Source organism: Pan paniscus, chromosome 16 (genome assembly GCF_029289425.2).
Source record: "Pan paniscus chromosome 16, NHGRI_mPanPan1-v2.0_pri, whole genome shotgun sequence".
NCBI classification, from domain to species: domain Eukaryota; kingdom Metazoa; phylum Chordata; class Mammalia; order Primates; family Hominidae; genus Pan; species Pan paniscus.
This window is the reverse complement of record NC_073265.2, coordinates 62,809,342-62,837,157: the sequence shown is the minus strand read 5'-3', so window position 1 is coordinate 62,837,157 and position 27,816 is coordinate 62,809,342. Positions and strand designations below refer to the sequence as shown.

The following is a 27,816-nucleotide window of genomic DNA, read 5'->3' as shown; positions in this document are numbered from 1 at the left end:
AACGTGATAAAGGCTTAGGAGATTTCCTCCTATGACATTCTTTTCCCTATGATGGGAGATTTCTGTTTAATGGAGTTAGGAGAGCATTAATTAAGATAGCCTAGTTGAAGTCTGATAGATTTGTTTATTTATTTATTTATTTATTTATTTTTGAGACAGAGTCTGGCTCTGTCGCCCAGGCTGGAGTGCAGTGGCGCATCTCTGCTCACTGCAAGCTCCGCCTCCCGGGTTCACGCCATTGTCCTGCCTCAGCCTCCCGCGTAGCTGGGACTACAGGCGCTGGCCACCACGCCCGGCTAATTTTTTGTATTTTTTTTAGTAGAGGCGGGGTTTCACCGTGTTAGCCAGGATGGTCTCAATCTCCTGACCTCGTGATCCGCCCACCTCGGCCTCCCAAAGTGCTGGGATTATAGGCATGAGCCACTGCGCCTGGCCAGTCTGACAGATCTTAAGGTTTAAGAGTCCCATGTTTTCTTTTCTTCCTTTTTTTTTTTTTTGGAGACAGGATCTCGCTCTGTGGGCCTAGGTTAGAGTGCGTGCAGTGGTGTGATCACGGTTTATTGCAGCTTTGACCTCCTGGGTCCAGGTGTTCCTCCACCTTAGCCTCTTGAGTAGCTGGGACTATAGGTACACACCACCATGCCTGGCTAATTCTTCACATTTTTGTAAGACACAGGGTCTCCCTATGTTACCCAGGCTGGTCTTGAACTCCTGGGCTCAAGCGATCCTCCTGCCTTCGCCTTCCCGTGTTGGGATTACAAGCATGAGCCACTAGGCCCAACCTGTCCCATGTTTTCTGTGCTTGCATCAGACACACAAGATAGGTGAACATTACTAGCTTGTCCGAGCAGAAGTTATTTTTGCTTGCTCAAAAGTAGCTTTGCATTTATGTATCATTTAAAAAATTGCAATCAGATATGCTCAGTGTCAAGTGCAAATAAACCTCCGTACATGATTATAAGTATTTTTCAGTTGATACTTCTAATTTAAAAAAATCGACTGCATTTTTAGAGCAATTTTAGGTTCACAGCAAAATTGAGCAGGAAGTACAGAGAGTTCCCATGTACCCCCTGTCCCCACACACATACAGCCCCCACTATCACATTCCCACCAGAGTGGTACATTTGTTATAATTGATGAACCTACATTGACACATCATCACTCAAAGATCATAGTTTAGGACTTTGAGTTTAGGGTTCATTCTTGATGTTGTGCATACTATGAGTTTTGAGAAATATATAATTACATACGCTAATCATTAGAGTATTATACAGATAGTTTCACTGTCCTAAAAATCCCCTGTGTACCACCTCTTCATCCCTCCTTCCTTCTTATCTCCTGGGACCACTGATCTTTTTATTGTCTCTATAGTTTTGCCTTTTTCAGAATGTCATATATGTAGTTGGAATCATACTGTGTACCCTTTTCAGATTGGCTTATTTCACTTAGTAATATGCATTTAAGGTCTCTCCTTGGCTTTTCATGGCTTGAGAGTTTGTTTTGTTTTTGTTTTTGTTTTTGCATTGAATAGTATTTTACTGTTTGGGAGCATATTTAATTTTAAGAAAATGTTCTTGATAGTCTGTTTCGAGATTGGCGTACTAAATTCCACAAGTGGGAACTTTTAATTATTTAACAGTGAGTTGAATATGTGATAAATTCCCATTTAATGGGAGTGAAATTGCGTATTACTTTAAGAATGATTTTCCCTGTCTTCCTGAATGAACAATAATTATATGAGTTGTTGAGAATTCAGGGACAAATTCAGGATCTTCATAAACTGTGTCATACCAAATATCAAATATTCTTTGGACTCTGGCTCAGTGTAACTGTATAAATAATTTTTGCTACTATCACAACTTAAGTAGTGGGAATGTTTGCAGTTTCAGCACATTGTCCATATGGTCCATATGTAACGGAGTCAAATTTGTCTCATTTTTCAAGATTCAAAATAAGACTCAGTAAAGTTCTGCTGAGCATCCTCAATTTTTTTTAAATTGAGAAACCACTGGGGCCTAGAGGGGGGAAAATGTTCCCATTTCATGCCATTGTGGAAGTGAAGAGTCTCTTGTTCAGTTGCCTGTGTATCACCATCATATCCTTATTTTCCAAAATCATATTTGTTTAATCTTTACAGAAATACTGGAGGGGACCAGAAGGGTAGGAAAAGGGGCATAAACATTGTAATATTTCATGAACTTTTATCACAGTCTAAAATAGGGGTTACTATTTCTGTTAATATTTTCTCTAGAATCACTGGTCCATGGCATATTGGCTTTGTTTCTTTTCAGTACTCTTTACTGCAGAGTGGGAGTTGGTTTAGCTTTGGGCTTTAGGCTGAGATTCCGCTTGTTTTCCTTTTTAAAAGTTGAGAAAATTTGGTTGGGATTATGTGTTAGCTTTTTCTCCACAGAAAGCATTCCATGTTAAGTGAAATAACCCAGGAATGGTAATTTAAACACTGCATGTTCTCACTCATATGCAGAAGCTTAAAAAAAAGTTGATCTCATAGAAGTAAAAAGTAGGCCAGTACAGTGGCTCATGCCTGTAATCCCAGTACTTTGGGAGGTCAAGGCAGGAAGACCACTTGAGGCCAGTAGTTTGAGACTAGCATACTGTACAAAAAACATAGCAAGACCCTCATCTCTACAAAAAACTAAAAAACTTAGCTGGGTGGGGTGGCACACACCTGTAGTCCTAGCTACTCTAGAGGCTGAGGTGGGAGGATTGCTTGAACCAAGGAGTTCGAGGTTACAGTGAGCTATGATCATGCCACTGCACTCCAGCGTGGGTGACAAGAGCGAGACCCTGTCTCTAAAAAAAGAAAAAAAAAGTAAAAAGTAGAACAGGAAGGTGAGGGAAGAAAGGAATAGGGAGGGATTTGTTTAAGGACACAAAATTAAAGCTAGATAGGAGGAATAAGTTGTAGTGTTTTATAGCTAGAAAATACTAGAAGTAGGATTACTATAACAGTAATACATACTTTCATGTTGCTAAAATAGAAAATACTGAGTGTTCACGACACAGATGATAAATGTCTGAGATGATGGATATGCTAATTACCCCAATCTGATCATTACACATTGTATATATATTGAAACATCACTATGTATCCCATAAATATATATACTTATTATGTGTCATATAAATATAATTTTTATGTGTCATATAAAAAAGTAAGGGGAAAAAAGCATTTCCAAAGGTAATCTTTGGAACCATATGGATACTGTTTTTCTCAGAAGTTAAGGATTCTTTGTGTGTGTTTTTTGTTTGTTTTCAGGGACGGAGTTTCGCTCTGTCACCCAGGCTGGAGTACAATGGCGCCGTCTCGGCTCACTGCAACCTCCATCTCCTGGGTTCAAGCGATTCTCCTGCCTCAGCCACCCGAGTAGCTGGGATTACAGGCCCCCACCACCACGCCCAGCTAAGTTTTTGTATTTTTTAGTAGAGACGGGGTTTTACCGTGTTGGCCAGGCTGCTCTTGAACTCCACCTCAGGTGATCCACCTGCCTTGGCCTCCCAAAGTGCTGGGATTACAGGCGTGAGCCACTGCGCCCGGCCAGGATTCTTTGTAAAGGCTAATAGCATTACGCACTCTACTCAAGCGAAGTCTAATGCTGCTTTGAGACTTTCTGGTATGGATACTGTGCCTTATATCTGAGTCATTGACATGGAGTTTTAAGTCTTCTGAAGCAAAATAATAAAATATTTACTTGACATTATTAAAAGTGTTGTCTAGATATGGGAAGGGAATTAGTTCCTAACTTGGGGTGTTTTATCCTAGTGAAAGTGCATTGCATTCAGTGGTGAATCATTTGGAAAGAAGTATAATTATGTAGAAAGTTCCATTCTCAGTTTCTTTTTCATCCTCCCTGAGTCAGCTCATCTCCTCCCATGGCTTCAACGTCCATAAGCTGATGATTCCCAAGTGCATATTTCCAGCATCCACCTCTCTCCTGCATATCAGATCCTTATTTTTAACTACATTTGGATATCTCCAGATGTCTCTAAAGCCAGCTCAGCCTGCTTTCCCTTATTACAGTTATAGTATCACTGCCCACCCCACGTCAATAAGTTCATTTGATTCTATCTTGTAAACATTGCTCATGTCTGTTACCTTCTCACCATTCCCACAGCCACTCTTAATTAGTTCAGACTATTTTTCATTTGGATTATTGAAGGAGCTTCTTAACTCCTTGTTGACTTCCTTATTTCTGACAGCCATTGTACTGTCACCAGTCAGAGCAGTCATAACCCTTGTTCTATGGAAAGAAGCCCAAGCTGCTTATTTTAGAATATGCTCTTCATAGCTTACAGGATACCTGTCATTCTCCCTATATTGTGAGGTCTTGAGGATATTTTTCTGAATAGCATGAGCACTTAATAGGTGCTTGACATGTAATAGCACTCAAAAAATGTTGAATTTTTTCACCTTTATCTAGAACTCATTCCTACTAATTGTAATACTGTGCTCATGGTGTTTCCTCTTACCTAGAACAAGACCATCTCTCCCCGCAACTGACAAGGCTAGATTTAGATTTCAGTGCATGAGCTTTCTAGGTATACGTTAGTCCAACAAAATTATTTTTTATATATGTTCCTGTTATACATACCTGTCATAGAAGTGCTGTTGTCAGTGGTATTGTATTTTGATTATTCTGTCTTGTGTCTTGCAAGGTTGAAATCTGTTTAGGAACAAAATTTATCCCTGTGCACAGTCCTTGGTAAACAGGACCTCAATAAATGGTAAATTGAAGGCATCCTGTCAGTGTATACACTGGAAAACTGAACAAATCCAAGATAAAAGTCATTGTTTTGAAATCATAGTGACACAGTTTTTTTAGCAACTGTTTTTGCTACTCTACTCCTTTTGGCCATGGATCACAGACCCAGCTGTTGGGAGAGTCTTTATATGATTTCAGAAACATCTGTGTGGCTCTTATGCCTTTATTTTCCTTCCATTTAAACAAGCTCAAAATTTGCACAAAATTTGCACAGTTTCAGATTCTCCAAGACATTGTCAGAGTATGGTCCCTGGAGCAGCAGCACGGGCATCACCTGAGAACTTGTAAGTGCAGTCTCAGGCCTCAGTCTGTGTTCTAACAGGCCCTCCAAATGATTCTGCTGCATGGTAAAATTTAAGAATTACTGCTTTAGAATTTTGTCATCTAAGGAAAGCTTTGCCTTTTGTATGTAATGACAAAGTTCTCAGTGTGATTTCTGCTATAAGCTATTTATGCTTTGGAAATATTAATAGTTTATCAGCTGGGAAGACTAGGACTACGGTTACCTAACATCCTGAGATGTGATTCAAAACTTGAATTTCCCTCTGGTCAGAGTTTTTGACTCTGTGGTTTCTGAGAATGGCTGTTTAAAAAAAGGTGGGGAGAAGTAGCTTACTACCTCTTTCAGTTAAAATGTCTTCTAGATTATACTTAGACTATCAGCTTGGACTGCTTGTGTTCATTGTCATATTCATGGGATATATGATGATGGAAGAATGAGATGAATTTTGTTATCTTAACATTTAAGTCCTGATTGTTACTGTGTTGTCAGAGACAGAAAGTAAGCTTGTTATCAGAAGTTATGCTGAATTTATAGACAGGTGCATTTCACAGAAAAAGTTTGGCAAAGATTAGCTTTTGAGCAGTAATTACCTATGGCTTTTGAGAATGGTTTATTCAACTTGCTAAAGAAAAAAAAAATGATAACGTGTTAAAGCATGGTAAGAAAGGCTTTATTTAGAACATGGTGATAGATGTAGGGACCAGACCACTGCAGTGAGATTCTGCACTGGGGAGAGAGATGGGCTCAGCTCTGAATACAGCATAGGCAAGAGGGGGTCAGTGGATGGAAAATTACTAAGAGGAAACATTAGGGGTAAGGAGGATTTGGCTAAGCCAACCTAAACATTCTCACTGAGGATAGGCCAGGTTGATCAGACCTCAGCTAGGGAATGGTGGAGGCTGAAGAACCTGATCTGATACTGAGGATGATCAAAGATGGGGGTTCTTGCTAAACTGACTTAGCAAGGTTCTTTGCTAAAACTGAATTTTTCAAGGAAGTTCACAGATGGGCCTAGGAGAAGGTTCAGAAGCCTAAATATTGGTCAAGCAAAGAATCTTTGTCGAATTGAAGTATTAAAGCTTTCTAGTATATTGTTTTCATTTTGGCTTTAATGCTAACTGGAGAGTCAGTTGAAGTACACTCTTTAAATGTTTTGTAACTGGTATTATTTTTCTTTTAATTAATTAAAATTGTTTTTGGCCTCAAAGCTCCATTTTGGATGTAGTTCTAGATCTGCCCATAGCTACTTTTGACAATCTCTTGGGATAAGAGAGCTTTTATGAGCATTTGCTTAAATATGTAAGGGTTTCACTTACATATTTGAACAAACCTTTCATTAATAACTCTCTTTAAGATATAGCTTATTTGTGTGCATTTTTCTGTTTCCCCTGCATGAGACATTCCTGGTTTTTAATGGCTAGCAAAACCAGCTTTTTCTGTTACGGACCAGCAGCTTAAGTACTATTTGTGAAGTTGGGAAGTGAATTACCTAAAATTCCCCTGAAAATACTAGCTTGACAATAGTTTGTGGCTGCTGCATTTTTCTCCTTGGACAGACACATCCTTAGTTTTAAAAAAGTCATGGTCATTTTGATGTCAAAGTCAAAATGGGCCCTGATTTATTGTATTTGGCCACACTTTCTTGGATCTGACTGCTCAAGAGTAAATTAAATGCCTTTTTCCTCCCTGGGGTGAAGGAGAAACGTTGTTAGTCTCCAGCAGTGTCTTTGATAATGAAGCTGTTTACCTGAGTACTGTAAAAGCCTACAAGTGGCTAGCATTTTCTTTTTATTTTTTTTTGAGAAGTAGTCTTGCTCTGTCACCCAGGTTGGAGTGCAGTGGTGTGATCCTGGCTCACTGCAACCTCCACCTCCTGCATTCAAGCGATTCTTGTGCGTCAGCCTCCCAAGTAGGTGGTATTACAGGCGTGAGCCACCGCATGATGGCCATAGTATTTTCTGATAAGTAACATACAGGCAGAGCTTTCAATCTGTTAAGAGTCCATGTGAGGATATTCAGGATCATAGGAATGAACCTTGGAAGACAGATGTACAAAAGGAATGCAAGAGGGGTTCAATTCTGAGCTGATTCTTCTCTTTGCTTTTAACATTTTCCAATTCTTTTTTTTTTTTTTTTTTTGAGGTGAGTTTCACTCTTGTTGCCCAGGCTGGAGTGCAGTGGTGCGATCTCAGCTCACCGCAACCTCCGCCTCCTGGGTTCACCTCATTCTCCTGCCTCAGCCTCCCGAGTAGCTGGGATTACAGGCATGCGCCACCATGCCCACCTAGTTTTGTATTTTTAGTAGAGACGAGTTTTCTTCATGTCGTTCAGGTTGGTCTCAAACTCCTGACCTCAGGTGATCTACCCGCCTCGGCCTCCCAAAGTGCTGGGATTACAGGCATGAGCCACCGCACCCGGCCTACATTTTCCAATTCTTTCTGTTTCTCAGGTCTGATGTCAGGTTCTATTTTTGTAAGATTTTTTTTTTTAACCAGAATTTATTCTAAATCATTTTTATTAATTTCTGGCAACCTTACCTCATTTAATGTCACTTTCTATTTGAAACATGTTAATTTTCTGGATCAGTGGTTTGCAGTGCTTTTTTCTTTTGGAAAATGGAAAGATTTGGAAAAAGTCAGTCCAGTAGACATCCCCCTCCTTCATGGATGTGTGTGAGCCCTGCCCCCCAGTTTCTTCCACACTGCTTTTGAGGTATGTTAATAGAACACTCAGGACTAGTTTAGATCATTCTTTTTTCCCCCCCCTTGAGACAGGGTCTCTACTCTGTCACCAGGCTGGAGTGCAGTGGAATGATCATAGCTCACTGCAGCCTCAACCTCTCAGGCTCAATTGATCCTCTTACCTCAGCCTTCCAAGTAGCTGGGACTAGAGGTGCACACCACCATGCTCAGCTATTTTTGGTAGAGACAGGATTTCACCATGTTGTCCAGACTGGTGCAGTCCTCCCACCTCAGCCTCCCAAAGTGTTGGGATTACAGGCATGAGCCACTGCGCCTGGCCTTAGATCATTCTTTACCTAATAGAGTAGAATGCTTGCATAAAACTGACATGTTATTACATTTATAGCTTTACAGGTTACAAAGTAATTTTATGTACATTGTTCATGTGAATCTTGCCATGACCTTATGAAGAAGATAGGAATCATTGTCCCCATTTTTCAGATGAGGAAACTGAGGTTGAAGAAATGGAAAAATCCATCCCAAGTTTTTTAAACCATGGCTCATTTCCCTATAAGGTGAGCTCTCATCTTAATAGACCCTTAACTGTTCACTCATCTAACAGTAGTACAATCTAGACTCAGGGTCTGGAAGACCCCTGAAATATGCAAAACTTTGGTTATATTTTTCTGAGTTGAGAGATTCCCATAATTTTTGTTTTCTTTCTTTGTTGAGACAGGGTCTCCTCTGTCGTTCAGGCTGGAGTGCAATGTTGTGACCCCAGCATGCTGCAGCCTCAACTTCCTGGACTCAGGTGATTCTCCTGCCTCAGCCTCCTGAGTAGCTGGAATCATAGACATGCACCACCACACCTGGCTAATTTTTTGAAGAGACAGTTTTTTGCCGTGTTACCCAGGCCGGTCTCGAGCTCTTGGACTCAAGCGATCAGACCACCTTGGCTTCCCAAAGTGCTGAGATTATGAGTGTGAGCGGCCCATGTTTTTTTTTAAATCGTACTTTTAAATTTTTTTCTTTTTTGTCATTGACTTTTTTTTAAACCTGTAGATCTAGGTAGATCATGCTTGTTTAGCTTGTCAGTAGGAATTGGCAACAGGACTGAATGAAAGTTTTTGTTGAGGGAGATCCGTCATACCAAATGCTTATTTCTTGTCTGTCCTAAAGTAACTTAACATTTGCATAGAGTAGTTTACAGAACTCTTACACATAATGTAACATGATTTTCACAACTACCCTATGAAGAAAGTGGCATCATTCCCATTTGAAGAAACTGCTTAAAGTTAAGAGAATTTGTGTTGGGGAGGTGCTGACTCAAAACCTGACACCTTTTCTTAGGCTGAAATTAAGCTAATGTGACATGATCTCAGATTCCATAACTACATCTTATATTTTGTAAATTAACAGTTTGGCCTGTTCAGTATCCAGTATCTTCCCAAATATTGTTAAGCAGCCTGATTTATAATTGATAGGATTATTTTCTACTTTAAAAGAATTTTTTTTGAAAAGGAGAATTTGTACTGCCTCTCTTTATTCTTATTATTCTTGGACTTTCCAGATTATTCATAATATCTTAGATTTAATGGTTTATAACTCTGAAAATACTTGCTAATTCCTTGAGTCCACATACATGCGTCTGCTATTATCACTTTGTTCATTCCGGTTTGCTCTAAAGATAGGAAGGAATGAAGAATTCCCTTCTTTTTCATTCCTTTCTGCAGTTAACATTTCCGTTCTGGTTCTCATTTTATTTGGAAGGTTAAGGTTAGTTTTTTGTTGTTTCTTGAAGAACTTGGATTTTAAGTTAAGCTCATTTTGGATGTGAAGTTCTGCTTCCCAGCCTGTTGTGGAGCAGTGCTGCAGGCTGCTGCCCGTGGCCTGTTTAGCACTTATTTCTATGGAGACATATAATAGTAGCTAACATTATTGAGTGCTTACTATGTGTCAGGTACTGTTTTAAGCTATGTTATCTCATATAATCCTCACAATAACCCTGTGAGGTAGCTGCTATTATTAGTCCCGTTTTACAGATTAGGGAGATGAAGCTCAGAGAGGTTAGGTCACTTGCTTACAGTCATACAGTTAGTGACAGAGCCTTATGTGAATCCAGACAACTAATTTTAGAGTTTGCTGCATTTGATCACTAAACTATGTAGTTTCTCTTGGCATAAACTAGATTCCCCTATTTTTCCAAAGCAGAAGGCTGGCTGGTATAGATGCCTTTGGTCATTTTGAATGGTATAATTTCAGAATAAAGGGTGGACCCTGATTTAGAAGCTAGTGATGGGGATGATCTTAATTTCCAAACTTTTGTCATATCTGCCTGATCAAGGTACCTGTGGAAGGAGCAGGTTTGAATTTGGAAAATGTTTTGTAATTGCTGCCATCTCTACCTAGAGATGAGACTAATCTATGGTACCTCTTCCTGCTGCAGAGAATGAGGTTACCCCATTTCCTCTGCTCCCAGGACTTCAAGCCTGCCTTACCCTTGGTCAGTACACACAGAATGAGTGCATATAGACTTCTGACCTACCTTTGGTGTTAAGGAATAGTGATGAATGATCTGTTTCCTGATTAACAGGAAGGATAGGCAGGCTCTACAGTAGTTTGTGTAGGCTCAAGTCTGTGACAGCCTCACAGCAGTTAAGGGTCCTTTAGACATTTGAAATACTCATAGTTCCTGTATTCACGTTTAGATGTCAGTGGGTCTTGCTCAGTCTTTATTTTGAGGTAGACGATTTGAATTTGTGTGTGTGTGTGTGAGAGAGACAGAGGAGAGAAACGCTCTTATGATCTTGGCTGTCATTTTCTCTTTATTGCGAGGAATGAAGGAGAGAACAGCATGAGCCAGCCACAGGGAATTAGAGGTAGAGGGGGTTTGAAGGGAACAGCTGTTTTTAAAAGAGGTGACAAAAGCAGGCAAGACTTAAAGGCCTGGCCTTGGCAGTAGTCAGTTGAGGGAGAGAGAAAGTTAGTCTGATTTCTTGTTCTGTGGTTGCCCTGGAGGTAAATGTGAAAAATCATGATAGTCTCTCCTATATAGGGCTAGGCTAGCTTTTTTTACTTCCTTAGGGCATATATGAAAGCAGTTTTCCTGGGATTGGGCTCAACTTGCTCTTCTGTGTTTCCTTTTTCTTCTCACCCTCTGCTACATATCTACACATCCAGTTTTTCCTGCCAGCAAGCTCCTCCTTTTCTCCGGCTGCTAGTCCCAGCTGTCATCTTTGCCTCCCATCCCCCATCCCCAGTTATGCAATTTTACATTACGCTTCTCTTGGGTTTGCTGCCTCCATTTTTAATGCTCTGCCTGCTACCCCCTCCAGCATCAGCTTCTAGTCTCTTCCTCCCTCAAAGCCAGTAACCACTGTTGTTTCCCTCTTTATCACTGTTGCTCTGAATGCACTGATATTAATACTTTCCCAAAACTCTTGCAGATCTGAGCCCAGTCACTTAAGATAGTGGATGGAGACGATGGTGGGGAAGAGGGTGGGGTAGGAGGTTGTCTTATAAAATTTAGGGTTTTTCCAAAATATTGGATGACCCTTGACCTAGAGAGCAAACAGATGCTTCTGTTGGCCTCCCAACTTTAGGCAGTGTGTGCTTTCTTGTTGAAGGTACATATTTGTTTGAAAGCCCTTAGTAATGAAAGGCAGGGCAGTGAGTCAGGCTCTGAACCTCCTGCTGCTGCTGCTGAGAGCCAGTTCTTTTCCTGAATTGAAGCTAATTTTGGATGGATAATAAGGTGGATGGTTGCTAATAACTTTCCCTTGCTAATTGTGATTTCACAGTACTTTGTAAAGAGGGTTCTTTTCTCTTTTTCTTTTTCTTTTCTTTTCCATGCTGTTTGGAGGGGGAATAGATCTCTTTTCATGGTTTTTGATGAGTGTTCAGCTATCAAGGAATTCCTTAGTTTGTTTAGAGGCAGCACAGTTTATTGGAAAGAACCCTAGACTAAGCTAAGACCTGCATTCTAGTCCCAGCCCCACTCAGGATTAACTGCCTAAGTGATTTTGGGCAAGTCATAAACCTGTCTCCGCACCTGCCCTATGTATGAGCCTTGTGGAACTGTGCGAATGAAATGAGATGTGATGTATGTGGAAGCTCTTTGCAAACTGTGAAGTTTTATAAAACTTTCGGATGCTGCCGTTTATTAATTTGGCTCCTGACTACAGCATCAGAGAAATTTTTCCAGTGTCTTGTAAATTCCTTCCTTCTCTGAAGCCAGTCTTCTCCAGAGCAGGGCATTGGAATCATCAGAACTAGAGGCAGTCTTGCCTCAGAATCATCTTATCTTTTCACACTGTTCACCCTCCCCCAGTTGCTTTAAGAACTCTTTGACCCAGTGCTTCTCTATCTCCATTCTCTAGTAAGATTATAATTTTATGGAGTTAGTGATCATAGTATGTTGCACAATTGGTCAAAGGTTCCTGGCTTTTTGTGGCCAGGAATTATTATTAATTAAACTAAGTGGTGACAAAGCATATCTTTAACTTAAGTAACTACAAAAGCCTTTTCAGGCCAGTGAGACACATTGACCGCAGTTGTGGTAAGTGTTAAGAGACCATGCTTTCACTTTGGATTCCAGGCCAGACTCTTTGTTATTAGCTTGTGACTGTGGGCAAAATATTTAACTTTTTTGGACGTTAGTTTCCACATCTTTAAGAAAATTATAATGGCACTTATCATAATGAATAAATGAATTTTGAATATGATAATGAATAAAGTGCTTAGCACATTGCCTAAACATATAATGCATACTTAGAAAATGTCACTGTTACTCTATATGTCTAATAATGGTAATAACAATAATGGCCTTCAAAGAGAGCACAGAAAAATGTCCATTGTTGGCATTTTAAAGGGTTTTTTATCTTGTGTTTTAAAAGTTCATTTAAATATACATCATATAATTTACTAATGCAAAGAACATTTTTGTCTTGGTCCCATTTTCCTTGATACAGGTAGAAAATTGAACTGACTCAGATCAGCATTCCTTACTCTTAGCAGGAAGTCTTGCCCAGGGTGGCATGATCTGGCCGAGTGACTCGCCCAGTTGTGTGCAGTGGGAATCATAGTCAGACTGTTTCTCAGCTACCTGTGACTTGTGTGTTATTAGGACTTGGGGTTACAGTGGAATTGGATGGATTCTTGGTGAAAGGATACTTTCAGGCATCTTTTTTACATTAGCATTGTCAACAGATTGATAAACAGGCTTAAGTCTAAGGCTGCTTTGAAGTACAATACAGAAGAAGGGAAAAAGTACAAAAGAAATCCACTAACAGTTCTAGGGCATAATCAAGTACATAATTACCGCATTTGAGAGGCTGTAACTCCCCAAGTTCACAGATAATGTGATAAGACCATTTGTGATTACCACTTATGGTCAAGAATATGATTAAAACAGAATAATACTTTTACTGCATTTCAGGGATTTACTGATATCCAGTTTTCTCTGGTGATTGAGCCAGTAGTAAAATAAATAAAACCAACTTCCTTTACTTCCCCTCCCTCCCTCCCTTCCTTTTCTTTCTTTCTTTCTTTCTTTCTTTCTTTTTTTTTTTTTTTTTGACGGAGTCTCGCTCTGTCGCCCAGGGCAGAGTACAGTGGCACGATCTTGGCTCACTGCAACCTCCGCCTCCTGGGTTCAAGTGATTCTTCTGTCTCAGCCTCCCGAGTACCTGGGACTACAGGTGAGCACCACCATGCCCGACTAATTTTTGTGTTTATAGTAGAGACGGGGTTTCACCATACTGGCCAGGCTGGTCTTGAACTCCTGACCTCATGATCCTCCCGCCTCAGCCTCCCAAAGTGCTGGAATTACAGGTGTGAACCATCACGCCCGGCCCTCCTTTACTTCTTTGTTTATATTAGCTGGCATTGACTTTGACAGGTGGGCAGGTGGTAGTTTGTGAGACTGAGACATGGCTCCTTGGATACCACTTTATTGGGCAGTGAGCTCAGCTCTTCATGCAGGGGCTTGGGGGCTCCTTTCTGTAATTCTAAAGCTTCTCCTGCATCTGAGAATGACATCTGTTGGGCTTCTTGGGGCCTCTGGTAGATATTTCCTTACAAGGAATGCATGCTGGATCTGAAGAGGTAGTTTAAAATGGCATATTAAAGGCAGAACGTTTAGTCTAAGCCTGTTAATCACTGCATTCCTGTGCTCCCCAGAGTCTGAAAATGTCAGGAATTGAAAGACTAGTATGAATTTGGAGGTCTTGGCCTGTACTTGAGTAAGTATAGTACCTCCATTAATGTTCTTAGTCCATGGTGTGGGGTTACCACCAAAGGCAAATACTGCTATGGATGTAAACAGGAATTTTTCCACTTAGTAACCTCCATTTTCAGCTAGCCCTGTTACATCCTTGGCTTCTGGACTGTAGGAAAACAGTTCTATTTATTTCATCCTTTCCTCTGGAATGTTCTTAATCTGATGTTGGCAGATCCTGACCTCACTCCCTGCTTACTGCACAGGGGCTGGCTTGGCTTATGCAGCAGGCCTCCCAGGGGACGTTTCCAAGCCAATCAGAATGCCCTCTTTTAGTGTCTCTCTTTATACCTTCGGATACTGTCTGAATCAGTAGAAATGCTGAATGAACCCTAGGTGGGGTGGAAGGGTAAGAGAGAGTATGCTTGCACTCTGATTTTGTTTCCTATGGACCTAACTCCAAGTTTTTAAACTAAGCCTGGATTTTTTTTTTTTAACTCTTTCTGCCATTTCCACCTTGTCTTATGGAAGTGTAACCTCAAGCAAATTATGGGCAATTGGAGGTAGGCATCAACTTTAGTTCCTGGGCAGTTCCTGAGAGTGTTGGTTGAGGCCTGGCTTTCACCCTAGTGTTTAGTTTAGTTCATCAGGGTACATTTCTCATTCTTCTGAGCTGGCTTCTAGAAGCCAGGCAATTCAACTGTATGGAGCCTGTCAAATACCATAGCTTTTCAGATTTTTCTAGGTAATGGATCTATGGGGTTATGGAGGGCACAGTCCCTCCATTAGCTGGCAGTGAGTTGGGTTGCTGGTATTGTTGGTCCCACTTCTGAGCTGACCCACAAAGTATTAATATCTCACTGTGGTGTGAAGTACAGACTGTCTTGTTCTCCTGAGGGTCTGCATTCAGGAAGAGGCTGCCTAACCCTAAACAACTGGGTTGTTTGTTTGCCATAGGCCCAGGGAAGAATAGGAGGTGGAGAAAGTCTAATCGAACCCAGGATAGAATCCTGTGTGAGAGAGAAATTTGCTACTCTTTCAGTTGAAATTTGAACTCTGAATCCCAAGAGAAGGCACCAGTAGGTCATTTAATACTTCTTGTTGAGGCTTGCAAAAGACACTGCATTTCTAACAAAGCGTTTACCCATCCAAAAGAGAGATCCTGATTTGGCATATAAAACTACTGCCTCTTCTGGTTATCTTTCATCACTTGCCTGAGTTTAAAAAGGTAATAAATGGTTTGTGTTCTAAGGAAAGAGGCTCTTCCCAAGACCTGAGGCTTTCTCATTCCTACCAGCTGGGCCCATTGCTAAAATGCTTTCCAGTGGGCTTGCTTCTGCCTGGCCAGCACCTGGGCTGCCCCAGCTTGTAATTAGCCTGCCTTTGCTTCATAAGCTTCCCAGGGTGTGGTTCTTCTTCTAAAAGCTTGTATGAATTGCTGTACTGTCTCTTTATAGTTTAAAAATGAATCCTTTTTTGTTCTTTGCAACTCATTTGCTTTTTTCTTTTCTTTTCTTTAAATTACTATTAACACCTGTTGATTCTTTTTTTTTTTTCTGATTGGCCTGTCACTGCATTCCTGCTCCCCCTCCCTCTAGCTGGGTTTGTCAAGTCGCCCATGTCAGAAACTAAGCTCACGGGGGACGCCTTTGAGCTGTACTGTGACGTGGTCGGGAGCCCCACGCCAGAGATCCAGTGGTGGTACGCAGAAGTCAACCGGGCAGAGTCTTTCAGACAGCTGTGGGACGGTGCTCGGAAGCGCCGTGTCACCGTAAACACCGCCTACGGGTCAAACGGCGTGAGTGTGCTGAGAATAACCCGGCTCACCTTGGAGGACTCTGGGACTTACGAGTGCAGGGCCAGCAACGACCCCAAGAGGAATGACTTGAGGCAAAACCCCTCCATAACATGGATTCGAGCCCAGGCCACCATAAGCGTCCTTCAGAGTGAGTCCAGCACCCTACAGTAGTAGTACTGTAGTCATTAGAGGTGGCCCAATGACCCTTCCCTTCTGCATCCTTTCCCTCTTCCCCAGTATGATCACTCACCCCACCCTTTGTCTTCGTTTTTTTTTCAATCCCATGACCCTTCTGGTTGTAGTGTATGAAAACATCTGTGGCAACTTTTTTTCTTCTTTTCTTTGCCGTTCTCTCTGCCTCCCTTATCCCCCAACCCTTCTCTGTGTCTTTCTTCTCAGGAACAAAGAACTTGAGGAAATCCGTGACTGTCCAAAATCATCTGTGTTGGGAAGAGTTGGGGAGGGAGAACTGGGAAGCTTAAATTAAAACTCATAAAACCAGGCAGTCCAAGGAGGGTAGTGTTGAAATGGTTTTCCCTCCCCTTTGATTTTGTAGTAGGTTTCCTGCTATACTTTTGCTGATTTCTTCTCTGGTGCCTTTCTATTTTTGTTTCTCTCCCCAGTCTAACTACTTTTTATTTCTTCTGTTCTTCTGTTTGAAGCTCTCTAAGTAGCTGCCTTCACCTCTATGGTTTTAAGTTTGTGTCTGCCCAGCCTCTTCCCTTAACTGTGACTTGGTGTCATCTTGTTGTGATGGGAATGTTGCCATGGGTGCAGTGTGGTGGTGTGTTTTGGTTGTTGGGTGGCATGTAAGCTTGGATATTTTCATAGTTCCAGCTCTTTTTCTTTTCTAAAACCGTGGCATGTGCTTCTCTGATAACAGCCCTCTACTGCAGCAGTGTACTCCTCACTGGGCCTGCTAATTAGTCTCCTCTTTAAAAGCAGCAGCCTGGGACTTCCTTCTTATGTTTTGCTGTTAGGAGCCAGGTGACACTAAGCTGCAAATTATTATTTTTTTAGCCCATCACACTGTTTGGAAGTCAGAGTTGCAGTTGATTCCTGTTCACGGTTTGACTCTGATGAGTAGCTGTTGGCACAGTGTACCTTATCCCAGAGGATGGGAACTCCAGACATAGTGTGGGGACCACTCACACTGGCCTTTTCTTTGTGTCTTGAAAAAAGAGGAAACTAACTTCCAACCTGGTTTCTCATAGTGATGGGGTGAGCTGACCAGCTGGCTCAGAATCCTCTCCTTGTAGCAGGTATGCGTGAGACATATGACACCGGGACTTTTGTGGCCACTTCTCTCTCTTTCTCGAAAGTGACTTGCTACCTTATGTTGAGAAGCAGAGAGAGGGAGAAGCCACCACAGAACCAACGTTCCTGGCCAAGAAGAGTTCTGGCCCCACATCAAACCTGGTTATAATTGAGGGGACATTCACTTTTGGAAAGATCCTCTGGGTTTTTCACCTTCTCTTTGAGGACACAATGAGAGATCTATAGCCAGTTCCAGCTTAAAGAGCTGATTGATCTAGAGAAAGTAAGAATAGTAAAATCTTACTTTGATGAGGAATTTGGTAATCACATAAAGTAGTAAGACATGGGCCTTGAGTCTATATACTTAGATGGAAAATAGCAAATTAGTGTCTGTTCTTTGTAGCCACTTGAAGATCCTATGGGTAAAAAAAGAGTCCTTTGTAGGGCAGTGGTAGGAGAGGCTGCTGCAGTTGGCACTGTTGAATCAAAGAACCTGCTTCTGGAAAGAGGAAAAGAAAACCTTGTCTATGTGAAAATGGGGAACATTAACCCAGTGATTTTTTTTTTTTAACAATATTTTTACCCTGCACGCCTCCTTCTCCTGCCCCCTTGCTCCTTTCCTTATAAAAGCAGAATTACCTACATGGCCACAAAGGTCTGTGGAAGTTTATAGGTATGGACTGGGCTGGGCATTTGCACTTATACTTCCAAGAGCCTGACTCATAGCTAGAATGGCCATGCCAAGGGGCTAGAAAAAGATGAGGCATTGGGGTACCTACCTACCAATCCCGAGAATACATAGCATTCCCCAGTTTACTTAGAATTGTTTGCATGTGGTTGAACCAAATCCATATCCTGGCTAGACTCTCTTCAGACTTCCCCATCAGTCAGTTAACCCAAGTTAGCTGTTTTGGAGAGCCAGGAGGTTGTTGCTGCTGCTGCTGCTTTTTTTTTTTTTTTAAACACCCTGGATCCAACTCTAATTGGACTGTTTTATGATCTCAGCGTCCCAAAAGACATTGCTCTATGGGGACATCAGGTGTTCTATCTAAGAATGACCTCCTGGTAGTACTTTCCCCAAAGCTCATTGAGTATGTAAGGCAAGAAGAGAAGTGTGCCCAGTTTTTAGGTATCTCTCTGGCCATAGCATGTTCTTTATATATGCATGATGGCTGGGGTGAGGGTCTCCTATCCACTGCTTTTAAATAGACATCAGTGGCAAGTAAACACATTTGAACTTCTCCTAAATGTTCATCTCTCTTGGACTTTGGGCAGCGCTTGGCCACAAAAATAAAAGCCCCACCTTCATCCTGGTGCAGAATGCAGTTGAGGCACCATGGCCAAGGAACTTGGTGTAGCACTGTTTTTCATATACAGCAATCACAGGAGGCAGGTTACCCTACCCCACAACCCTCCTATGGTGCAGAATCATATTTAAACCTATTTAAATTATCCACTTGCTCCCAGCTGACTCTCTACTGGATCTTTAACACTTAAGGGAAAAAGTGCTTTCCTTTGCCTTCAAAGAATACTTGGCAGAAAGTCTACCAGGTTGCTTTCATCAACTTCTTAATCTCCCTGAGCTGCAGTGGTCATTTGCATCGCCACAGGTAAGAGTAGCATTTACTTTGGCCTCCTTGTATTTAAACATCTGGAAGCTCTTGGCCTCATTCTCAGAGTTTACCCTTTCTCAGTGCAGTCTGAGAGGAATACCCAGAAGGAGAGTCCCAAGTGGGACAGAAAATGAAATTGGATAATAAAAATTCAGTAAAAACCTAAAAGTGTGTTTGGGTTTTAATGTTGCCTTTATATTTTTTTAATTTCTCTTCTGTGGAGTACTGGTTCTATCTTTTTCTCTTTTGTTTTTGCTTGGTTTTGATTTTTCTTGGAATTGTGATGCTTTCTGCTGATGGTGTGTGTGCGCCTTCCATTGCAGGGTTTGCAGCCGTTCTGCTCGACTTCTTAAGGCCCAGGGATTTGGCTTCTGTCCAGTGTGTCTTGGAAACCATGGGACACCACTGCGCTAACGTGTTTACATGCATCTGCTTCTGTCTTAGTGGCTGCTATGCCTCCATTATCTGTACATAGAGACCCTGTTTGATGTTACTGATAAGGACCAGTGCTGAATGGAAGATAACCGTTATCCTTTTGCCAGAGTTGGAAAATAGAACTAATTTGTTAATTGAGCAAACTTAAGGTTTTGCATTATTACAAGTTTCTTCAAAGACGTTAACTCTACAAGTCAGAAATGTTACATCGGTTAGGAGGTCCTTAAGACATTACATTTCCCAAGTATCCCACGACTTCCCCATGCTTTCCCCCTCCCTGAACAGCAAGCAACTTAGTTCCCATGGAGGGAGAGAGTTCTTTCCTCAAGTTAAGGCTCAGCACAATACTGTATAAAATGGTGAGGGGAGCTGCTGCAGAGCTGTAGATAGGAAGTGACTAGACACAGGGAAATGGGAAGTCAATCAAGGGTTTCTGAGAGAACTGGAAAACAAACAAACAGCAAATACCTCTTATTGTGGTTGGGAAAAGATGGTTAGTGTAGACCTCACCTGGAAATGTTTGATCAAAAGTAGAGAAAACTAAGCCTGGGGAAATAATAAAGACAAAGCACATTAACAAAAGACAACAAACATAGAAATGTCTTGACTTTAATACAGTGATAGATTTCAAAGTGCTTTAAAGATGAAGCTTCCAGGAATAATATAGAGTGATTTTAAACATTTTTGTTCAATGTATTATAATATTTGACTCAAGTAGGTTATTTTTGTAGATAAGCTAGTGATCCCAGGTTATCTAAGCGCAGAATAGAATCAGAAGGTGAAGTATATATACCTTGCCCAGGACACAAGGTGGTGGGGGTGGTCTTGGGGATGGGGGGCAAGGATAGAGAATTCAGTCAGATATGTCTTCTAGGCCCAGCTTTGCCATTAGTAATACTTACGGCCTTGCACAAATCATTTCACTTTTCCAGCTCTTAAAAAAAGAGTGGGATTCAATGAACTCTAAGGGCCTTTCTAAAATTCTAGGAGCCCATAATACCAACACAATATTGCACTCTAGTTATATTTTCTCAGAATGGAATGTGTTTTAAAGTGCAATTCTGAAAACAACAACTTGTTTTGGGAATAGGTATGGCTGGAGAGGAGGAACTGATGATGCTTTCTCAAGAATTTTGCCTCCACAAAATTTGGAAAATGCAAGTGACTTCCAATAGGAAGTTTGCTTTTTAGAATCCACAGTGTCTTTTGATGCATAAATAATGGCCTATGGTTTGCCATAGGTTTAACATTTAAATGTGGGGAAAGCTATACATGTATTATGTAATTATTACTGTTCCAAGGCCCAGTGGTACAATAGGGAGTTTATTATAATAGGTATATAAATGATATGGCCTTTGTCTTCAGAATGGCAAGGTGGAGCCTGGTTGTCTAATTGAAGCCGAATTGTTTGGTGGTTCTTATAAAAAGGTGGTATTCAAAAACGTAAGTGGATTATTACCAGTACAAGCACCCGTAATACTCCCATTCTTTCACGTCTAGGCCAACTGGTCTTCAGGCTGTTGTCTGCGCTAGTGGTCATTTGCTTATAATCATTGTTTTTCCTTTCTTGACTTCCTCCAAAGTGGTAAAGTGAAATTCCTCATGTGGTCCTGTCTGCCCTCCCTCTTTTTCTAGTTTCCCCCTCCTACCCCGTCCAACTCTCAGGCCAGGGCTACAGAGGATGGAAGGCTATTGCCCCCTATCATTGTGCACTCTTATTACAGAACCAAGGATTGTCACCAGTGAAGAGGTCATTATTCGAGACAGCCCTGTTCTCCCCGTCACCCTGCAGTGTAACCTCACCTCCAGCTCTCACACCCTTACATACAGCTACTGGACAAAGAATGGGGTGGAACTGAGTGCCACTCGTAAGAATGCCAGCAACATGGAGTACAGGTGAGAGGGGTGGGCAGCTCCTGGGAAGGTGGGAGGGAGTGTGGCTGAGCTTACTTGACATTCATAATCCATAGTTGCGCCATGCAGAAGGGACATGAGATATATTCGGTTCTCCCTTTGAGAGTCCAATCCAGTATCTCAGGTAAGGCCCAGTAGTCTAGAAAAGATTCCCAAAGGATTCTAATGAGCAGCCAGATTGGAGAATCATAGATGATCCCCTCACTATAATCATAGAGAAACTGAGGCTGTGAAGTAGTGATTTGTTCAGGGTAACAATGCTAGTCAATAGGAGAGTCACACTTAGAATGTAGTCTCTTGACCTAATCCAGTCAGATTGAAGTTAGGTTTGAAGAAACAGATTGAAGTCTGCTTTGTGACTGTAGAGCAAGACATCTCCCTAAGCCATCTTTCCACTGGGTAGATTTCCTATGAATTCCCTTTTAGGAGTGTGTAACATCACTGTAACCTGATAAGGACCAGCAGATGCAGGGCTCTTGAATGATCTGGATTGAGGATGGTAGCCTGGAAATATCCTTTGAACAAAGAAGGATATTTGCTGGCTAGAGTTACCCAGCACCCAAATATTTGGTGCTTTTTGGAATATCTAGAACACATGGCACCCCACCTTGCAGAATAGTTTGTTCCTGGTTGAAGGCTGTCTGGAAAAGAATCAGCTAATCCTGCTTAGAAGGTTAATGCAGTGCAAAGAAAGAGAGCACTGAGGTGAGACCAGGAAAGCCTGTGTATCCAGTGATAGCAAGGGCATTCTGCAGGATATTGCAGCATTGAGATCTTTTCACACCCCTTATTTAGTTGATCCAAATGAATTTGTGGATCCTTTTTTTCCCAAGCAAGGAAACTAGGACTTGAAGAGTGACTCTTGGCTGCTTTAAGGCCAAATACTGTATTTTAATAAGTTCTAGAACCAAGGCTAGGTTCCAGGTCTTCTGATTTTCTAGAAATTTTTCTAGAATTGTTTTTCTTTTCCCTGCTATGCCATCCACTTAGTGGCAAGGTAGTTAACCTATCTCCACTGTAGTTTCTTCTGATAAAAAAAAAATTAGAAATTTAACCTCAGCAATTTTCCTCATAGTTTGGAAAGGATTAATCAAATAAAGTTGTTAGGTGGAATGAAAAGCATTTTTTTCTTGTTCTGTCCATTAGTTTTACAGACTTGATTTTTTGTTGTTATTTTATTTTATTGAGACAGGGTCTGGCTCTGCCTCCCGGGCTGGAGTGCAGTAGTGCAGTCTCAGCTCACTGCAGCCTCTGCCTCCCGGGCTCAAGCCATCCTCCCCAGTAGCTGGGACCACAGGTGCACACCACCACACCCGGGTAATTTTTTTTTTTTTTTTTGTATTTTTTGTAGAGACTGGGTTTCGCCATGTTGCCCAGGCTGGTCTTGAACTCCTGAGTGCAAGCAGTCTCCCCACCTTGGCCTCTCAAAGTGCTGGAATTACAGGCATGAGCCACTGCGTCCAGCCTTAGACTTATTTTTTATGATACCTCCTTTAAGATAGCAGACATCCAATCATGTTTCTCTTGGGTCTTGTACTATTGCCTGCAAAGTGCTGAGCTTTAACTTCATGAAGTTTCAGCCTGACTTTATAAAATGCTGCTTCTTTTTTCCCCTCAGCTTATTTGAAGCTCTCCAAGGGTGTTGTGTATCTCTAGAGTTTTTCAGGGATTCTACATTTCGTGAAATAACAACTGATGAGTTCCTTGGGCTACCTAATAAGTTAGCCTGAAGAGCCGATTTCAGAACCCTGCTTCTGCCCAGCCTATAGGGAACGTTTTCCCTTTGCTTTAATTTCTTCCTAATAGTCCAAGGGAATGGTGTGGGGAGATTTTCAGCCTATAGGCATGGACTCAAGTGTGGGAGTTATCTTCCCAAGTATTTCTCAAAGAACTTAGAAGTCTAAGAACTTCAGTCTTAAGTTCAGGGCTGAGTTTGAGGAAGGAACAGCAGGTCTTTCTTCAGGGCTTGGACTCAAAGAACTTCAGTTTAAGCCCTGAAGAAAGAGCTGCTGCTCCTTCCTCAAACTCTGGAACACTTGTTGATAAGAGCAGCTGACTTGTCTGTTTTCCAATTGGGAGCATAATGATTTAAGAAGAGGCATGGTGTCACATTGAGAAGACACTTTGACTGCTTCTCACAGAATATTGTGCTGCCATGTGGATATCTTGAGACAGCCCTGGGGATAGGCTATGTCTCTCCTCGTCCATAGTCTCTTAACCTGTGTTTCCTTTTTGGAATGAGCAATATAAGATGGATAAATGCATTAGGCCAGAGTGGTCGAGTTTAGGAGTTTTTCTTAGACATTAAATAGTGCAGTAGAGATTTGACCATCACAAGTATCATATTTTAACCCCTAAGCAAAAGAGCTAGAACTCAGCCCTATATAAATATTTATCCTCTCATCTGGAGGCTGATGTTTTTCTTCTTTCTGTAATTACTCACTAACCTTTCTGCATGTGTTTGGTGTATGTGCTTGTAGGCCAGAGTGTACTGAGTTGATGTGTAGTTGACCCTCGGGGGCAAGAAAGCTTGTTTGGGATCACCCTGTGTGATTGAAATGAAGTGCTGTTCTGGCCATATATACTACTTTTTCTTTTTTTCTTTTTTTTTTGCAACAGGGTCTTACTCTGTCACCCAGGCTGGAGTGCAGTGGCATGATCATGGCTCACTGCAGCCTTGACCTCCCAGGTTCAAGTGATCCTCCCACCTCGTAGCCTCCCGAGTAGCTAGGACTATACGCGCACCACCATGCCCAGCTAATTTTTTTATTTCTTGTAGAGACAGCGTTTCGCCATATTTCCCAGGCTGATCTCAAATTCCTGGGCTCAAGCAGTCCACACACCTCAGCCTCCCAAAGTGCTGGGATTACAGGTGTGAGCCACCACGCCTGACCCATACACTCTTCTTACAGTCCTTCCTGTCACTCTGCTTAACTTGATCTGAATCTGTACATAGATATTCACTCTGTGTTTGTGTTCACTCAGTAATTCATTCATTTATTCATTCCCCTGCCGTATTCCAGGCACCAGGCTAGGTACTCGGTATGGGATAGTATGCTGAATAAACAGTGCCTATCCACATAGAACTTGGTCTGTTGGGAAGCCGGACATTAATCAAGTAATCACATAAATATATAATCACACACATGATAAGTATTGTGAAGAAGCACAGAGTAGTGTGAGAGAGAATGTTGTGGAAAGGGATGACATTTAGATTGGGGCTGGAATAAACTGACACGTAAGCCAAGACCTGATGGAAAAGGAGTTAGGTAGACTAAGAGTGATGAGAAGAGCATTCTCTGTAAAGGAACATCTTGTGTGGAGGTTTTGAGGTGCGAACAAGCTTGGTGCATTGAAAAACTGAAGAGAGACCAGAAGAGCTGGACAGTGGCATGGGATGGAGCTAGGGATATAGACAGGAGCCAGATCATATAGGGCCCTGGGATTTATCACCAGACTTTTTGCTGCATGTCTGTGGCTGATGCTCTGATGGCAGATTTTTTTCTTTTTCTTTAAACTGTGCCTGGGTCCTGTTAGCAAGTAGACTTGTGGAAACGCATGCTCCTAAAAGACAAGGTAGGAAGAACAGAACTACCAAAACAAGGTCTTTGGAGAAGCTCAGAAAGCTTGTGCTTTTTGTTTGTTTTTGTTTGTTTGTTTGTTTCTCTTGTTTATCTAACTGGAACCACCAGGTGAACAAGAGGTTTTTAGTGATTTTTGTTTTTGTTTTTGCTGGAGTGCGTTGGCATGATCTTGGCTCACTGCAACCTCTGCTGCCTGGGTTCAAGTGATTCTCCTGCCTCAGCCTACCGAGTAGCTGGGATTACAGGCGTGTGCCACCACACCCGGCTAATTTTTGTAGTTTTAGTAGAGACGGGGTTTCAGCATCTTGGCCAGGCTGGTCTTGAACTCCTGACCTCGTGATCCACCTGTCTCAGCCTCCTAAAGTGCTAGGATTACAGGGGTGAGCCACTGTGCCCAGCCGTGATGGTTTTATACTGTATATCTGAATATAAACTATAGTACTTTGGACATCCTTCTATTTTGATTACTTCTTTTGCATTTTGTTTCTCCCAGTAGACCAGAGCATTCTAAGGTTAGGGACCATGTTGCCATTCCATCTTTGTATTCTTGGCACCTGGAAAAGAGCAAGACATTAATGTTTTAGGATGCACAGAGAGGAATTTTTGCTTTTAGTTAGAAGGAGGTGAGTTGCATTAAGGGTTCGGAGAGCAGGATCCCTGATTGCCCCTTTGATTCTCCTTCTGTTTTATATTTTGACCGTTCCCAGTTTCCTCACTTGGTTTTTCTTCTCATCTCTGCAGGATCAATAAGCCGAGAGCTGAGGATTCAGGCGAATACCACTGCGTATATCACTTTGTCAGCGCTCCTAAAGCAAACGCCACCATTGAAGTGAAAGGTACAACCCAGCAGAGGCTGTGGTGTGAGCCTCTCACTCTCCTTCCAAGACAGTACCTTGGTCTGGAGTCCCAGTCTTCAAGCTCCTCTTCTTTCCATGTCGAGACACAATATAATGTTGTGGTTAGGCCACAGGCTCAGGAGCGTGGCTGCCTGGGTTTAAATTCAAACCCCATCATCTACTAGCTGTGTGGCCTTGGTGGTTTACTAACTTCTCTTTGCTTCCTTTTCCTCATTTTTAAAATGAGGATATCAGCAGTACTTACATCATGGGTTTTTTAGGAGGATTAAATAAGTTAATAGATTGAACTGCATAAAATTGCTGTTTTTATATGTCAAAAATGTTTGAATGCTGGCAGCTCCTATGGCCCAAGGCTTTGTAAAGCTCTTAGATCAGTGCCTTACAAGTATGATTACATAGGTCTTCTGTGGGCCAGCAGGATTGAGGGGAAAGTACAGTGTGCAGAGTGGACATCAGCTGTTTGTGGATAATTCATTAGAATTTTAATAGAAACCTTTGAAAGATGAGGCAGTAGCAGAAAGTTCCAAGATGGGCAAACAGAACTATAAAAGTTGGAGCTACCCAACATCATAAATTTCAGCTTTCCTAAGTTATTTCAAAGAAGCATCTGAGACCCAGAAAAGTGAAACCTCTAGCTGTCTGTCACACAGTGAGTTGGTGGCAGAGCTAGTCTAGAACACAGGTCTTGACCCCCAATCCAATGTTTTTTCTACTCTCATAAAATTATCATGAGAAGGCAGGGCTACTGTTTGAGGTCAGATTTTTTATTTTCAGTCTTTCTCATTTTGCTTAGTAAGGACACAGACTTGTTCTTTAAATCCATAGAGTTATCCCTGGAAGCTAGAAGGACAAATTTAGGAGAAGGAAGGGCCCGTATAATAGGTATTCAGGTCTTCCTAAAATATTTGGAAGGTTAAAAATGCAGATTCAAGAAAGGCTTAGACACATTCAAAGTTTCCGTTATATGGTGTTATCAAAAGAAAGTAATGTCTTGGTGACAAAGCCCTGAACTTGTGAGTTGATGTAGGGATGGCCACTGCCTCCTCCAGCTGCCAGTTTAATTCTGAATGCCTAAAGGAGTTACAGTTACAGGTCACAGTGGGCCAGAGAACTTAGCATTTGATTTTTTTAGTGGCTTTTCTTGGAGAAACCTTGGTTTCTACCCATTTTAGAAGAATGCCACATGTATTCAACATGAAAATGAAGGATGTGGGAAAACATTTTCTCTAAGCCAGTGAGGGCTTTCCCCAGCCTAGGTGAGCCGAATTTGTGGGGAGACCTCTCTGTGAGACTTGAGGCCGTGCAGCATTCCTGGCTGAGCCTTCAGCACAAAGTCCAAGTGCAGAGAGGCAGGGTGGGTGAGGGAAGGAAAGAGTGGGGTGTCTAGTTCATTGTGCTCCCCAAGCCTAAGAGATAATTAGTCCTAACTAACTGTAATCGTTAGTGACTTTGAGTTAATGATTTCTAAATAGCACTTTCAAGAGTGGAAATCAAAATGGTTTTTCCATTTGTTTGGCTGCTTACGAAGGTGGGGTTTAGTGGCCCTAGAGGCATCTTTCTTCATAGTCTCTTCAGCAGGTAGGAAGCAGCAGTTGCCAGGGTCAGAGAATAGGACGCTGTAGGCCAGGAGTATTTTCAGAGCAAGTTACAACTTACGTGTTATATTCAAGGTGCTTACTGTGCACTGTTGGATTCTCACTGTACAAATAGCCCTGTGTGGAAGGTGAGGCAGGTGGTAGTATCTTGGTTTTACAGAAGTAGACCTTGAGGGAATTCTGTTTTATAAATATCTTAAACCATATTCTGGACCACCTTGGATAGATATACTGTGTGTTTATCTCTCAAGAAAACTTGTAAAAGAATTCTAGTCTGTCTTTCCTTCTCCCCCCAACACCTGGATAGAAAAAAGTTCAATGTTTAATGTCTTGTCTTCCAAGTTATGGATAGTTGAGTATGGTAAAGACTATGAACACTTCGCTTTTTCTGTATAAGTTTTAAAAGGTTTGCCATAGGCCCAGGATCATATTCTAAGCTAACCTCCAATTGTGGTTGGGGTAGAAAAACTGCCTTGCATTTAGAGTAGTACATGTCTTTATGTTCCCAAAACATTTTAATAGAAACTCTCATTTTATTCCCTTAGTGTCTCCGGGGTGGGGATAAGAGACAGTTATCTTTTTATAGGTGTAGTGATCTGAAAAATCTGCTGAGTAATAGAGAGTTAAGAGGTGGTTGTACTTGAGAACAGAGAGGTTCCGAGAACATCAGTGGCCTCTTGGCTGAAAGGAGTCTTTGAGAATCTTCCTGTGTGGCTTTAACTGAATCAGCACAACAGGGCATGTAATTCAGACCATGCATATATATTTCTTCATCATCTATTCTGCTCTCAGCCGTTT

General features: G+C 41.7%; 1 protein-coding gene across 6 annotated transcripts in view; it reads left to right on the top strand.

The window, feature by feature from the left end:
* NPTN (neuroplastin) overlaps positions 1 to 27,816 on the top strand; it is a 73,444-nt gene that overhangs the window by 20,504 nt on the left and 25,124 nt on the right. For 4 of the 6 annotated variants that reach the window (XR_008954838.2, XR_010109956.1, XM_034939104.3 and 1 more), the window contains exons 2-4: positions 15,564 to 15,911; positions 20,793 to 20,964; positions 25,308 to 25,402. Coding sequence is in view for 4 of the 6 variants with exons in the window: in XM_034939104.3 (XP_034794995.1) it covers positions 15,564 to 15,911; positions 20,793 to 20,964; positions 25,308 to 25,402 (615 nt within the window). In the remaining 2 variants the exon portion in view is untranslated. The remainder of the gene's footprint in view (positions 1 to 15,563; positions 15,912 to 20,792; positions 20,965 to 25,307; positions 25,403 to 27,816) is intronic. The other 2 variants (XM_057299885.2, XM_057299884.2) reach the window with 1 other exon arrangement.